General features: G+C 43.2%; 1 protein-coding gene across 2 annotated transcripts; it reads left to right on the plus strand.

The window, feature by feature from the left end:
• Positions 1-14,604, plus strand: LOC108100444. 2 transcript variants are annotated; one of them, XM_017204367.2, is made up of 3 exons: positions 1-370; positions 9,681-9,943; positions 12,305-14,604. In XM_017204367.2, the coding sequence occupies exons 2-3, from the start codon at positions 9,878-9,880 to the stop codon at positions 14,069-14,071; spliced, it is 1,833 nt and encodes a 610-aa protein (XP_017059856.1). In that variant the 5' UTR covers positions 1-370; positions 9,681-9,877; the 3' UTR covers positions 14,072-14,604. The 2 variants fall into 2 exon arrangements, with proteins under 2 accessions (XP_017059856.1, XP_017059857.1); XM_017204368.2 differs by lacking the exon at positions 1-370 and adding an exon at positions 8,830-8,991.
• Positions 14,605-15,027: the final 423 nt, after the last annotated feature.

Below are 15,027 nucleotides of genomic sequence, written 5' to 3' on the forward strand. Positions count from 1 at the left end.
GCCGGGCCGCATTTTCATTTCAACTTTGTCTGCGACGAGTTGTCGTCTCCAGTCGCGTCCTGTTAGCCACCTCCGCGTCCGCTGCGCGTCCCTTCGCTCCGTGATCGCAGTGCCCGAATCGAAGATCCCATATATAAATTGGAATACATTTTAGAAAATTCCAAGCAATCGAAAAAAAAAACAAGCTACAAAAACAAGCGAGCAACTCGAGACTTGCTCTTGGTTCACTTTGTGCATCGAATAGATTCAAATCCTCGATTCCAGTGGAACACCCAAAAAAAAAAAAACCGAACGTGATCCGCCTCTGTGCCATTGACTCCAGCTAAAGGGATTAACCAACCCAAATGCAAAGGATTTTAACCGCCTGAAGGTAAGAAAGTGTGACTAAATTGAAAAACAACTGGTTGAGATTTAAAGATGAATTAACCGTTTAAGTGCCTTGGGATAAAAATAAATTATATTAAAAATAAAAGTTTATACCATTGAAAATCTTTTTCGTGTGCTAAACGTTGAATATAATGCGAGGTTTTCAATTCAACAAGTATTTATTAATGGGTCTGTCCTGAAAACAAAAGACTTAGGCAACGAACTTTAAATAATGTGTTCAATTATAAATAATTGTTACGTATTGGTAAAGCTAAATATATATTTTCTCAAAATACAAAATAATAAACTTTTTAAATATTTTGCACTAATAATTAAAAAAAATAAAGAATTCACTTTCCCGTGCTCCCCTTAAAATATTCCTTTTTAAAGCGTTGTGCTTACTGTAAACTTAAGAAAAATTAATGATCAGTTTTATCATTGGCCCATCTAACAGTTATTTGAACGCTGTCTATATTCTGTCTGCCGACCATTTGAACAGCTGCCCCATCCACACACTTGAAAAACCCCCAAAACACTCAACCCACAGTTCCATTTGCTTACAAAAGCGTTGCAATCACTTCTTCTTCGAAAGAGAGAACAGCCGTAAATCTTTGTTATTTTCGTTGAAAGAGTGCAGAAGAAAGCCGAGACGCACGGCAAACTTTCGTCGTCGTGCATTATGCGGAAATATAACTATTATTAATAATGGTTAAGGAGCTGCTGAGGCGTGAAGCGGCTAAGGCTAAAGCCAAAGCCGAAGCTGATGTGGTACCCTTGGCTCATTAAGCTTAATTTGGATTTGCATACTCAAAGCCTCCAATTGGCCAAGACAGTAGTAAGCCACCCAACCACCCAACCACCCACTTGAAACGAGATTCGAGTGGTGCGGTGGTGCAGTAGCCGGCACTCGTTCTGTGTGTCTCATGTGGCTGCTGCTGCTGAGCAGAAAAGCTGGTGAAATTTCATCGCGTTTCGCGCGAATGAAAGTCTGAAATTACCTTGTGCCGCTTCTCATTCGCAGTCGTGGCTTCTGTTTCTGTTTCTGCTGCTGCTGCTGCTGCAGCCTCAGTTGCAGGCGCTAAGTTTTCCGCACACACAACACACATGTGTGTGCTGCAGCTTCTCTTTTGATTAATATTGCGGATTGCTTTGTTCAAAAACTGCTCCACTTTGGGCCATGAGCACATGAAAACAATTTCGCTCTGTTCGCTCCACAATCCACACTCCACTCGATACGAAATAGAAAAAAGGCACCCCGATGCTATCTGCCAGATATACTTTCTGTATCTGTATCTGTATCTTTTGGATCTTTGCTGGATCTCCGTATCTCTTAGCACGCGCGCTCTTGGCCAAGTGGGTTGCATTGCTCATACGCCGTGTGGGCCACTACTTGTCATTTCTGCCCAAACATAGCGCCTGGCAATACTTTTAATTGATTCCACACAGACACAAACACAGACACAACATAGATACAGACACAGACATAAACAGTTTGCAAACACAGACATTCTCATAGTGAAAGAAGCTGCGCCACTTGCTGCAATAATTACTGGTTTCTCGCTCTCGACTGCCTTCGGTTGGAGCTCAATCTCAATCTGAAGACTTTGGCTCAAGACCACGGCGACTGGGCCTGCGACTTGGCGACAATTTCAAATTAACGGCAATTGTCTCGCCGCCTTGTGCAATTTTCACGCAGTTTTTCATGGCAGCGTGAAAATGTCAAACAACAACGGGATTGAAAGAAAAAAGAAAAGCGACCGAACTTTCATTGGCAGCTCCAGGAGTTGTGGAAAAACGGTTTTCATTAGTTGCCAAGAGAAAAGAATAAATAGAAAAGAACTGGAAGAAAAACTTGGAGATTAAATACACTAAATTCTTTAACAGAAATGAAAAGAAAATACAAGTATTCAACCGCTCCTAATTTCGTATTAAATAATTATATAAAATTATAATTAATGATAAAAACAATGATTAAAAAGTAAATAAACATTTCAACTTTAACAACACCATTTGCTGTCGAATTTACTCAGCTTTCAATCTGCTTTTAATGGGAACACAAAGTGAATTTCTCATTATCCGCATGTAACTCTCCAAATAATTCAATTCACTTTACTTCCATTTGTTTTGTTTTGATTTCTTTCCTTTCCACTTGGTTAGCTCTGTTAACCCTCTAATCTCCGGCAGCCAGCTCAGCGTTTTTCGGCTAGTTGACCACAAAAACCCATTTGGCACCATCCGCTGCACGTCACTCCCCATTCAAGCTGCTCCCAAAAGCTCTTCATTAGACGCGCAATCAAAGTTGATTCGAAATTATCATGAAAATCATGGAAAATCAGTCAAATCAATGCGCTCGCCCAGAGATCCATTCGTATTTCGGTTTCGGTTTTTTATTTATTTTTTTTTTGTTTTGATTGAGCCGCGCATTAACTCAACGAGAGTCACTCCAAAAATCGAGCAGCACAAACGATCTCGAAGAGCTCAAGTAACTCGGCGGTGCAAACGTATCTGCATGTGTGGCTGGCTGAGCGGTGCGCTGAAAAGAAATGAAAACCACTTTCTTTGCATGCATGCCACAAAGTACGCCAACACCACCGCGTCGGGGTCCACAGTCGAACAATTTGCTTGCACCACTGCGATCCGAGAGCCGCCAGTTGCAAGTGGTGCCGATCGTAGCGATGGTGGCGATGGTGGCGAGCGGTGCAGCGGGCAGGCAAGCGGAACAGGCCGCTTCGTGGCGACAGCCGCCGCAGCCCGAAATTGGGTCACTAATTATTTCAGAGCAAAATGCAACCGGCTTTGGCTTCGTCAGCGTCGTTTTAGCTGTTTCTGCACCGAAAAAAAATAGATGAGAGCTATAAAATATAAATAAAATAAAAATAGCTCTCAAAATATGCCTTTGCCTTAATTATACTTAAATCGTAACCAAATATTAAATGAGGTTTTACTAAGATTTCTTATAAAAAACAAAGTTTAATAATAAATAATATAATAAAAATATAATAATAATATAATATAATAAATAATATAATATAATATATAATAATATAATTTAATTAATAAGTAAATAAATAATATAAACAATGATAAATAACGAATCTTTTGCTTAAGTTTAGTAAACAATGTGGGTTAACTGGATGCAATGAGGGTTATTAATAGGTACTTTATAAAATATCAAAATGTAATTTGTTTAACCACTGCAAATTTCATATTAGAAAAAATTATTTGGAAATTATTTAACTTTGCTTACATGACGAAAAGATAACAATAGTCACGAGTTTTTTAGAGTGCACGAGTATATCACTTTGGCTTCCAGTGCAACGTCGGCCTCCAGTTGGCTTCGGCTAACGATGCGTTGCAAGTTGCAACTAGAGGATATGCCTGCAGCTTGGCCCCCGCTCCCTGCTCCCTGCCCCCTGCCCCCTGCTCCCCGCCCCTTTCTCCGTTGATCACCTTGTCGCTTTTTGCTTTCTTTCACCCTCCATCTTCTTTCACCTCCGCCGTTCTTTCACCGATCGTCGCTGAATCGAAGTGGACCGGACAACTTGGGCAGAAAGTGCAAGCCCTTGAGTTTTTACTTTCGTTGGGTTGGCAATGGCAATAACGGTAACCGGTTCTGCCCATTCAATGGCATCCGATCCAAAATCCCAGTCCCCTTCCCGCCACGCCCCCTTTTTTGCAATTGGAGTCGTTTTATTTTGTAGCGGATTTCGCGATTACCGTTAAAAGAAATGGAAAGTAAAAATGGCCAACAAAAGGAACCCCAAAATGGGGAGGGGAATACTTATGGGCTTTTGTGAATTATGTTAATTGTCTTGTTTCTTTTTGTTATCTGTATCTGCATCTCGGATCCTGGCTAACGGCATTCCACTAATGATCAGCAAGGGGTGACTTACTATAACGGTCAGTCAGATAACGGAAACGGGTAGCAGCTAACGGGACTCTTGACAACTTTAGGCTTTTTTTGGCAAAAGTGTAAGGTTATGGTTGACTGAAAAATGGGAAAAATGTTGAGTGAAATAATTCGTTTTCATTACATATTTGTGGGTTTTTATGAGGGTTACATTTTTAAAAACTTGAAAAATATTTTGTTTTAAGAACACTCAAATTTGCTGAGTCACTTTTTGATTGCCTAAAAGTCTGCATACCAAATTTCCATTTAAAACGAAAAAAAAATCATAAACACATTCAATAGCAATTTTCAAAAAATGCCGTTGACGCCAGCATTTTTTCGTTTCCTTTGCCATGATTGCAATTTCCTCAATTAGCATTTTTCACACCCCCCATACCTTCCTTTCTGGCCTTCAACCCGCAGCGTGCCAGATCAGTATGCAAATTGCTCGCGAGGCCCATTTCTAATTTCACTTTCCCTATTTTGCGATAAATTGCGTTATCATTTTTGTACGCACATGCGAGGCAAGGAAATTTCCCAACAGCAACCAAGTGAATGGAATGCCATCGAAGAGTGAGAGAGAGGGAGAGAGGGAGAGGGAGATGGAGGCGGGAAAAGGGGAGTTGCGGCTGCCACAATTTACTTTCATTTGCCACTCAGACAGCACCTGGGGCAAGTCTGCGGGCGCCTTTGCCTTATCGCATTGGTTAATTGTCGCCTTGTCGCCAAACTGGAGCAAAGAAAATTAATTGTTTGCTCTATTTTACATAATGTCCGGGCGTTGCGACTCGGCTTATCTATTGCCCGGACATAAATTGTGGAAATACTGCGGGTTCCTCGGGCTTCGAGTTCGTTGCCTAAGTCTTTTGTTTTTTTGCCAGCTTTTTTTTGAAAAACTTTTGCTTCTACTATAATAGTTCAAAAACATAAAAATATACTACAAATATTTATGAGATTTTTACAACTGCACTTTGCTGTTTTCATTTTAAAATGTACATATATAAGGGCACACTCTACGATTACGATGATTACCAAATATGATAACCCCCATTAAACGTATGGCCAAACTGCCCCGAACCGATTTAATCATACCATTAAGCTTACGAACCACTAACTGAAACAGTTACCGATGCAAATTAAAAAGTCATAGGAAGAAAATTAAATTGGTGGAGAAACACATGGGTATTTCATCAGCAGAGGCCTCTTTCAACATTCGAGCACGCTTCAGAGCTAATCGGTTTACCCTGTGCTGCCATCTGTTTATCTGTAAGAAAGAAGTTACTTAATAGCCATAAAAAAAAACCCAGTTAACCGAGGCACACACACGAACGAAAGTAAATTGCCCCTTTTACAAGAAAAAACCCTCGACGGCTGTTAACATTTTTGCGCTTTTTCTGCCCCACACTATTTCTCCATTGTTGTTGATCCAACGACTGTGCCAACGAATTTCACTTTCACAGCATCCGAAGCTCGTGATATCGACATGTGTAGTTAATTACGCATGATCCGGCGGCCGATCGGCGGGGGTTATCTGGGGTGGAGTACAGGCCGGGGGCCGACTTCGATTTCTGTGCCACTATGGCAAATAATATCGATCGTTTACGGCCACAAAAGCCACGGCCACCGCAAATGACATCAAATTGAGTGGAAACGCTGGTCTTACCGTTACAATTTCCAAATGCTGCACTGTAACAAAACGAAATGTAGCATTAAAAAAACTATTTTAAAATTCGTACATATATCTCTGCTTTTAAATATGGAAATAATTGCTATCTTTTAATGGAATGATGTCAAGTACTTTTATTAATAACAATTCATATTCACTTTCTGCACACGATCGCTTTGCAGACTGTCATATATTTTATCATCTTATCTTAATGTGAAATATAACATGTTTCTATGGCAAAACAGAACTCAATATCATAAATAATGTGCGCTTAAATAGCTGAAAATAACCGGTATCCATGAGCATTACACTTATAATGGATGTAATTGTTTTCGGTGTATTAAAAGTAGCCCCACAGCATCTGCAATGGCAGTGAAACTTTTACCGAGGAACAACCGCCACTTGGAGTCGATCGACAAACAACAAAAACATTCCAACGCATAAAACTCCATTCCAAGTTCTGTTTTGTTAACCAAAAAAGTGTTTGCGGCTGCGACCGCAACTTTGTCAATCCACAGAAGATTTTCGAAGACCCATTCCATCTTAAGATCAGCTATCCCATGTCAAGAGCGACAAATTTGTCAGCTACTCAATTAAGCAAATATCCAAGACGTTTATGAAGACATATAGAAACGTATTTATAAAAGCCATGCCCCCCGGGGCTGCAAGGCTCCAAAGATGAATGAAAACGAACGAAAAAAGTGTGCAGAGTTTTAGTTTCGACGGGGGATTTGTGAAAGCGTTCAATTAAATTAATGGACTCCAAGCAGCCGTTTTGGCAAATGCCAAAGCCAAAAAATAAATGCAACGCGAGTGCTGATAAATAATTACCCGGCCGTGGCATTAAATGCAATTTCGTTTTCTTTTAATTGACAACCGATATCAATCGATGCGAGGCCGCATGCCCTACATGGAAATTAAGGAGAAGAAATATAGATCAGGCTGCCGATGAGAGTTATTATCGAATTAGAGCGTCCCGTGGGGCTGAAAATGTGTGAAAAATGGCCTATGATTTGTGAAATTGCACTGCTCGGTTCTTTGTTTTGGGTTTGATTTGCAGGAAATGTCGTGCACTAATGCCGGCTATTCAAATCGAATCCTGGACAGCCATTGAGATGTCCGATTCGTATCGATATCCGGCTTCGGGGGGCCCGAAATGTAAGCCACGTAAATTACCGAGAATTAGAACGATCGAACCGCGAGTTATGTGAGTGCAGTGGTGGTTCACCTAGTTTGCGATGGACCAGTTACCATATATCTTACGGCCTGGCCAGCGTCACGCATTGTCATTCAATCAATCGGAGACATCGCCACCAGTCGTCAGCCATCCGACGACGACTTTTCATTGCATTTTCACTTGCCAGCCATTTTCACATGATTCAATGCACCGATACTATAAATATATGAGTGCGCGCCGTCGAAGAAATGAAATGAAAAATGCTGAACCCAGATCGTAAACTAATTAGCTGAAAACAAAAGTCTCCAGTTGCACCTTTCGCCTGCGATATGTGAGCAAATAATTTTATAGTGCTAATTAAAAAAGAAAACAAAACAGGGAAAAAGAGTGGAAGAAGAAGAAGATGAAGAAGTAGAGAAATAAATATGGTATGCCCTTATATGCGGCATCTGTAAGAAGCGGGCTCGAGACCCAGAAAGAAGGGGAGGGAGACACGCGAGAAGGCGGTGAAAACTTTCACTTGCCAAACAGCCACAATAAACAATTCCATTTGGCAGTTACACATAACAACAGCAGCAACAGCAGCAACAATTGAGCATTAAACAAGCTCCATCAGCTGCTGAGGAGGAAAAATTTGTTGTCTTCTTTTGTTGGCGATTGAAGTCGCTTGATAAGAAATTTGTTTGGGTGCCAGCAATTAGCAGAAGAAAAAAAAAACGCCAAACGCCAACCAAATTTCGCCGCCTTTTGCTAATTGCCAAAGATTTCTAGTTTTATATGCAAATCTCTGGCCATTTCCTAGGGAAGAAAGTGGCCGAGAAAATCAAATAAAATAGCCACTCAGATAAATGATGAACCACCGTTGTGGTTGAAGTGGGAAGAGCCCCCTAAAAAACAAAGAAGTAATAATATGTTGCTAATTTTGTGATTTTCACGTGGCATTACAGAGAATGCTTAATATAGATTCACTGACCTAAGATAATAAATAATGCATAGCAGCATTATATTAGAACTCATAAAATATAGAAGGGAATATAAACAAGATAAAACTTTAATTTAAATATTTTTATTAATTTAAATAATTAATGATATTTATAAAATTTTAACTTAGCTTTAAAGGTGCTAACTTCCCCTTTAGTTTTACCATTTCAACAAATGGTATTGCAGTGTATATTAAATACAGAAGGTCATGCTGACGGGGTGAGAGAAATCCATGATTGCATAATAGAATCAGCTGTAGGGTCACAGCTAGAGTTCCCCACCCCCCACCACTCTCTTCTGCCGAAAAGTAAGAAAAACACAAAAAAAAAAAAAACAATCAGCAGCAAGTTTAGTAGTATCCGTTACTGTTTCAGTGGGTTAATAGTACACTTGCTCAACGCCAGCAAGCCGGTTTCCTCGGCTCCTCCTCGGACTTTATGGCCGCGGCTTGTTAAAAACCCATTTACATGTGTTGCTTTTTTTTCTGTTTTTTTGTTTGGAAGAAGACTTGGGCTCTGAAACGCCATCCAGCATGTGTAAAAGTAAAACTGCCAGCCCAAGACACCAAGTCGGAGCCAAAAAAAAGAAGCGGGAGAGCAGCAAGTGAAATGCGTTCGCGGCTGAGAAGCCGAAGAAGCAAACTCTTCGAAGCCGCTTACTTTTCCACCGCTCCGACGGTTGGCGGCTAGCGGTTGGTGGCTGTGTGAAAGCTGTCAGTCTTCGGTCTTGCAGTCTTCGCGTCTGCGAGTCTTCCAGTCCTCAGTCTTTATCGGCACTCGAACGCAGGCGCACCGTCGCAGTCCGCAGTCTGCACTCCCCAAAAAAATACTCTAGCTCTGTTAGCCAGGCCGCCAAGACTTTGGGCCACTGTTAGCTCGATGGCCAAGTCATGCTAGAGTGCGACTGTTAAACGTAAGACCCCCATACCCCCCTACCCCCTCCTCCTCCCTCCCCCTCCATCCACTAACAGAAAAATAGCTGGGAAAACAACAGTCGAAAAATTAATGGTTGCTCGTAAAGTGCAGCCACTGTGTGGAAAAGCCGACGCTGCGTTGGCGTTTTGGACTCGGATTCGGATTCGGATTTGGATTCGGTTTCAAAGAAGAAGAAAAAGAAGAAGAAGAAGAAGAAGCTATAGCTGTAGCTGAAGTTGTCTTGCGGAGTACTGTTATAGTGAAAATAGAAAGTGGTTCCTGTTTGGTGCGCGCGAGTTTTCATTTGCTTTACATAAAATGCAGTTGTCCGCGTCTTCTTTTTTCTTTCACTGCTGCTTACACCGCGTGTACTAACTGACACTATGAGCCTGAAAACGGGCAATTGTGGCTATTAATTTGCCTGCTTAATGACCGCCATAAAGTTTAATCTGTGTGTGCCGAGCAGGGTGATTTTGCTCGGGCATTTATTAATAATGAGTGAGAGATAAAAGTGGAGTTTTTTGGATAACAGTGTTTTGTTTAACGGGCTAACAACAAACAACTAACAAGTAACAGCTAATAACAGCGCGTTTACAGCCTCTACGGCCTGGATGGCCTCAAAACTATATATATTCGTATGCAAATCCGCCGCATTGTTTACCCTTGTTCCCCTTTCTTTTCTTGCAGACACCGAACTGAAACTCAAAACAAAAATAACACACCAGCAGCAGCAGAAGCAGAAGCAGCAGCAGCAGTCGAGAAGAAAGCCGCAGAGCGAGGCCGAGTAGCGAAATCCAAAAATCCACATTTTTGGTTTCCAGGGCGTCAATTGGGAATTTGAAAATTCAAAGCCAAACACACACACAGAGCCCAGAACTCAAAAAATGGGACACCTGACGCGACGCAGCAGCCTAATGGCCATGGTTTTATGCCTGGTACTCAGCACAAAGGTGAGTTGGTGGGCGTATAAGGTATTGTAGGGTATTATAGGGTATTATAGGGTATTATAGGGTACTATATAGGGTATAAGGAAGGTGTGGGCATTTCAATTAGGAAGCAAACAGTTAGAAGATCTGCGGAGTGGCCCACTTTGCAGCAGCAGCTCATTTCGTATGCGGACCCAACCTGTAGCGGATCTCTTCACTTTCGACTCGAAGATATAGTAGACTACCGTTCGATCAATAGCGATTCGAATGCAAATCACAGCGAGTGTTGCCTATTGATGTATTGCCTGTCGGTTGGGAAGTCCGAAGACTATAGCGGATTGCTGGCGGATCAATATCAATGCCGGATCGAGAGAGTCCGCCAGTGAGAATGGAGGAAAATGTAGCAACTAAACGGCACTTTGCTAATCATTGCAATTAGAGTTGGAAAATTGGCTGCGAGAGAGGAAAGGCGGAGAGGCGGAGATGTGGAAGAGAATATATATGTTTAATATACTTATGATTTTGTAGCCTCTTGGCACCGATTTAAGATTGGTATTAGGGGTATACAAATATTTAAAAAGTCTTATAATCAGTGACAGACAATAATATAATATTTTATTGTATTAATTTACGATATTAATTAATAACCTCGAAAAAAAGAGGGGAGACTTTATTGAGAAGCAAATAGAATAGCAAACAATTTAATAAAATATCTCTTAATTTTAATGGTAGGCGTTCACTTTTAAATACCCCTTTTATTCGGTCTGTCAATCAATATTGGAAAAGGCCATAAATTTGGTCGGTTTCTTAAGGCCGGCTCACGCTTTCGATTGATAAGCATGGCCAAGACAAACTGTTTTTCTCCCCTTGAAAAATCCAGCCTTCAGTGGGTTATTTAAAGCGCATCAATCACTCGAGGCCGATGGAAAACACATACTCTGCAGCGTTTAGCCGATGCAATCACGTCAAGGAAAACGCAAAACTGGCCGAAGAAACTGTTGCCCAGTTGGATGGTGGATAGTGGATTGTTGGATAGTTGGATAGTTGGATGGCCAGCCGATGGAGTCCAACTTAGCAACTGCGTGTCTGGGTGCTGAGGCGGCGAAGAAATTGCAGTTATGCTCTGATTTGTACCAGTTTTGACTTTCTTGTTTATGGCGCATTAATTCACAGAGATTGCTTTATTATTTATTTATTGTTAGTTTTCTTTCTCCAAAGCGTCGATCGAAAAAAAAAGAGAGAAGAAAAATTACCAATGCCATCGCGGCGATCGCTCGATCGATCGATCGATCGTAGTGTTCATATTGATATCTCCATTGCCAAGTGCGTGGAATGTCCAAAAGAAAAGACTACAGACGCTGTCTTTTCGATAGGTTGTTTCTTTTGTTGGCCAGCAGCTCGTTTTCCTTTGGTCATTTCACTTTCAAAATCATCTCACGACATCTCAGCGCGTGGTCTCCAGCCACCGAAAGCCACAAAACTAATAAATAAGTAAATAAACACAAAAAAAGCAACCCACAGAAAAATCCACACCGTCATCGTGCTGGATTTAACTTTCGGTTTTCGTGGGGCCCCCGCCGGCCTTTCAGATACTATATACATCCGCTTCCCGTGTGCAGCAAAGAGCCCATAAAATTATGAACCAGATGCGAAGCCCCAGCAAATCCCAGCGAGAGAAAGAAAGTGACAAAGCCCTGCGGGGGGCGACGGGGGCGTGGCTCTTTCCCCGCTTTCTTACGCAATGGGTTAAGCTCCGTTTTTTTCTCTATTTTTTGGTAAGCGTGCCGCTCTGTCAACCATTTAATTTCAAAATGCTCCAGCTGTCGTGTAATTTTCAACGCTTCGTCTCTCTTCTTTCCAAATGTCGTCGAGAGTGATTTCGGATTGCATAACCCAAATCCAATTATATGACGGAATAAGATAACCCCAAAACGAGAGCTTTCCGCAATCCTGTGATCTGAGCCATAACTTTGTAATGGAAACATTTATGATGCGCGTGATGTGTTGACATTGTTTTGATGAAATATGAAAGCCCACGAAGATCTAGGAAAATCAACTATTAAGAAATGAAATAAAAAAATATTAGGCACTGAATTAGCTTTCCATTTCAACATTACTGTTTTTTTTAGAAAAATATAGATTTTATTGATTATTTATATTGATTTATATTAATTAATCTAGCCGAAAAATATAGATTTCATATGATTTCTCTAGCCAAATTGATCAAGAGTATTTGAAATGAACGTCCAACACGTCGAATACGTTATATTGGTTTGGGTCAAAGGAACATCATTCATACGCACTGTTGTCAGATTGGTTCTTAAATTGGATAGATCTTATAATTGTTTTTAAACCATTTTTATAAATATTCTCTTTCCTTGACAGCACCTGTCGGTCCATGGCGATGCCTCGCACATTGAGTCCGCCGCCCTGCCCCTCGAACACAGGGCCGGCTACGGTCCGCCGGCGCCCATTTACGGAGCGCCCCAGGGTCCCTTGAGCACCGGAGCGACCAACGACGTGTCGGAGGAGGCCTGGCCCCTGGCCAGCACCAACGACAGTCCGCAGATCAAGCACCTGCAGGTGCAGTGCGAGAAGACCCACATGCGGGTGAACATCGAGTTCGATCGACCCTTCTACGGCATGATCTTCTCCAAGGGCTTCTACAGCGATCCGCACTGTGTGCACCTGAAGCCGGGCACCGGCCACCTGAGCGCCACCTTCGAGATCTTCCTGAACAGCTGCGGCATGACCAGCTCGGCCAACCACAATGCCGCCGGCTACGGAGCACCGACGCCATCGGGCAGCTATGTGGAGAACACGATCATCATCCAGTACGATCCCTACGTGCAGGAGGTGTGGGATCAGGCTCGCAAGCTCCGCTGCACCTGGTACGATTTCTACGAGAAGGCGGTGACCTTCAGGCCCTTCCAGGTGGACATGTTGCATGCGGTGACCGCCAACTTCCTGGGCGACAACCTGCAGTGCTGGATGCAAATCCAAGTGGGCAAGGGACCCTGGGCCTCCGAGGTCTCCGGCATTGTGAAGATTGGTCAGACCATGACCATGGTGTTGGCCATCAAGGATGATGAGAACAAGTTCGACATGCTGGTGCGCAATTGCGTGGCTCACGACGGCAAGAGGGCGCCCATCCAGCTGGTGGACCAGAACGGCTGCGTCGTCCGGCCGAAGATCATGAGCAAGTTCCAGAAGATCAAGAACTTCGGTCCCTCCGCATCGGTGGTCAGCTTCGCCTACTTCCAGGCCTTCAAGTTCCCCGACTCGATGAACGTCCACTTCCAGTGTGTGATCCAAGTCTGTCGCTACAACTGCCCCGAGCCCAAGTGCGGACCCGGACTGCCGGGTGGCGAGTACGGTCTGCCCCAGATCGGCGGCAACGGCCTGTCCGAGGAGTACGGCCCGCCGGAGGCCTACGAGAGGAACGACTTCGCCCTGGGAGGTCCCGGAGTCCTGCCGCCGGCCGCCTATCCTGATCCGCGTCACCCCGCCTCGGATGCCACGGGCGCCTACTCGGAGAACCAGCCGGATGTGGTGCCCTCGCCCCAGGCGCAGACCTCGGCGGCAGTGCCCACCGCCGATTCGGGATCCGTTTCCGGACCCTCCAGCTCCCAGTCGCCGCAGCCGCAGTCGGGCAGCAACGAGTTGGGCCTGCCACCGCCACCACTGCCGGGTCAGGGCGGCCAGTACAGCACAGTGAAGCGCAAGGATGACCTGAGTGCCGGCGGCAACCTGGTCTCACTCGGAGGACGACCTCGCTCCGTGGAGGGATTGGATGATCTGCGCGGCGTGCGCAGGCGCAGGGACACCATGGACATTGTGATGAAGCCGCAGAGGATCTACAAGCGGAATGCGCAGGAGATGACTGACGTGAACACCAGCCGGATCATCCAGGTGGTGGCTCCGGGAGATGTGAACTTTGCTCTGAACAGCAATGCCAGCAACGAGACGGTGGTGATCCAATCAGCACGCTCCGCGGATGCGGAGACCATCTGCATGTCGGTGCCCAGTTTCGTGGGTGGATTGGTGATGCTGCTCCTTGTCCTGGCCGTCGCCTCTCTAGTCGCCGCCTTCCTCTTCGTCCGTGTGCGTCACTTCGATCGCAAGGGAGCGGGCATGGCCTATGTGAACTAATCTGGAATCGAAGGAGTCCCAAGGGAGTCTTCAAGGGATTCACCATCATCAGCGACGACGATCGGCGTGAACAGAAAACCAAATCAGTTTTATGTGCACTTCAGAGACACTCATTCCCATTCCTCATCAGCAATCTTTTCATAGGCACCCTATCCTATCTTCACTATTTATTCTTTGGTTATTTATTGAGACCCCAACTCCCCCCCAACTTTCGAATGGTTTCCTCTTTTACCACCACGCCCTTTCTTCTATATATGTTTCCCTAGTTTTAGACGAAGCGAAATTGAATTGTCAGACTTGTTAAGTTTCAGTTATACCTACAAAGGATTTAGGGCCATCTGATCGGACAGATACGCCTTGAATGTTACAATATGCAAGTTAATAACGAAAAAAAATTACGAAGTAAAGTAGCGGCAACATGGAAAAGCAGAAAATCGTTTACAATAAGTTAATATAGCAAATGTATATATTAAATTATTTATTTATTACTTTATTTGATAGCTGCGAAATAATAAAAAGTTTACTTTTATTAACCACCCAGTGTTTTTAGTGGTTTTGATAATGATTCTAATCGGACAAGGCAGCCCCCTTCCTGATAAGGAAAAGTAGACAAAGCAAATGCAACCTTTATCAAGGTGATGAAATGTTTGGTTGGCGGTTTTGATAAGCTTTTGTTTTGGCCGTGACGGGTGAAAATATAAAGAGTTTGGCCAAAACAGTGAATATGCCTAATATCCTCTGTTGTCGAAGTTGTTTATAAATGTTTTTCATTCTTTCTGCACAGATAAAGCTCTATATATTTGTTTAGTAATGATTAAAAGTCTAAACTTTCAATATTTTATTAAGTTTGGATTAAAAGTATACTACACTCTTTTGGTTTGCTATCGAAAACTGCATTATCATTATGATGCGAGGAAAACTTGATATTTGCCTCGTTTATTTACCATGAAGAAGTG

Source organism: Drosophila ficusphila, unplaced genomic scaffold (genome assembly GCF_018152265.1).
Source record: "Drosophila ficusphila isolate 14025-0441.05 unplaced genomic scaffold, ASM1815226v1 contig_286, whole genome shotgun sequence".
In the NCBI taxonomy this organism is placed as follows: domain Eukaryota; kingdom Metazoa; phylum Arthropoda; class Insecta; order Diptera; family Drosophilidae; genus Drosophila; species Drosophila ficusphila.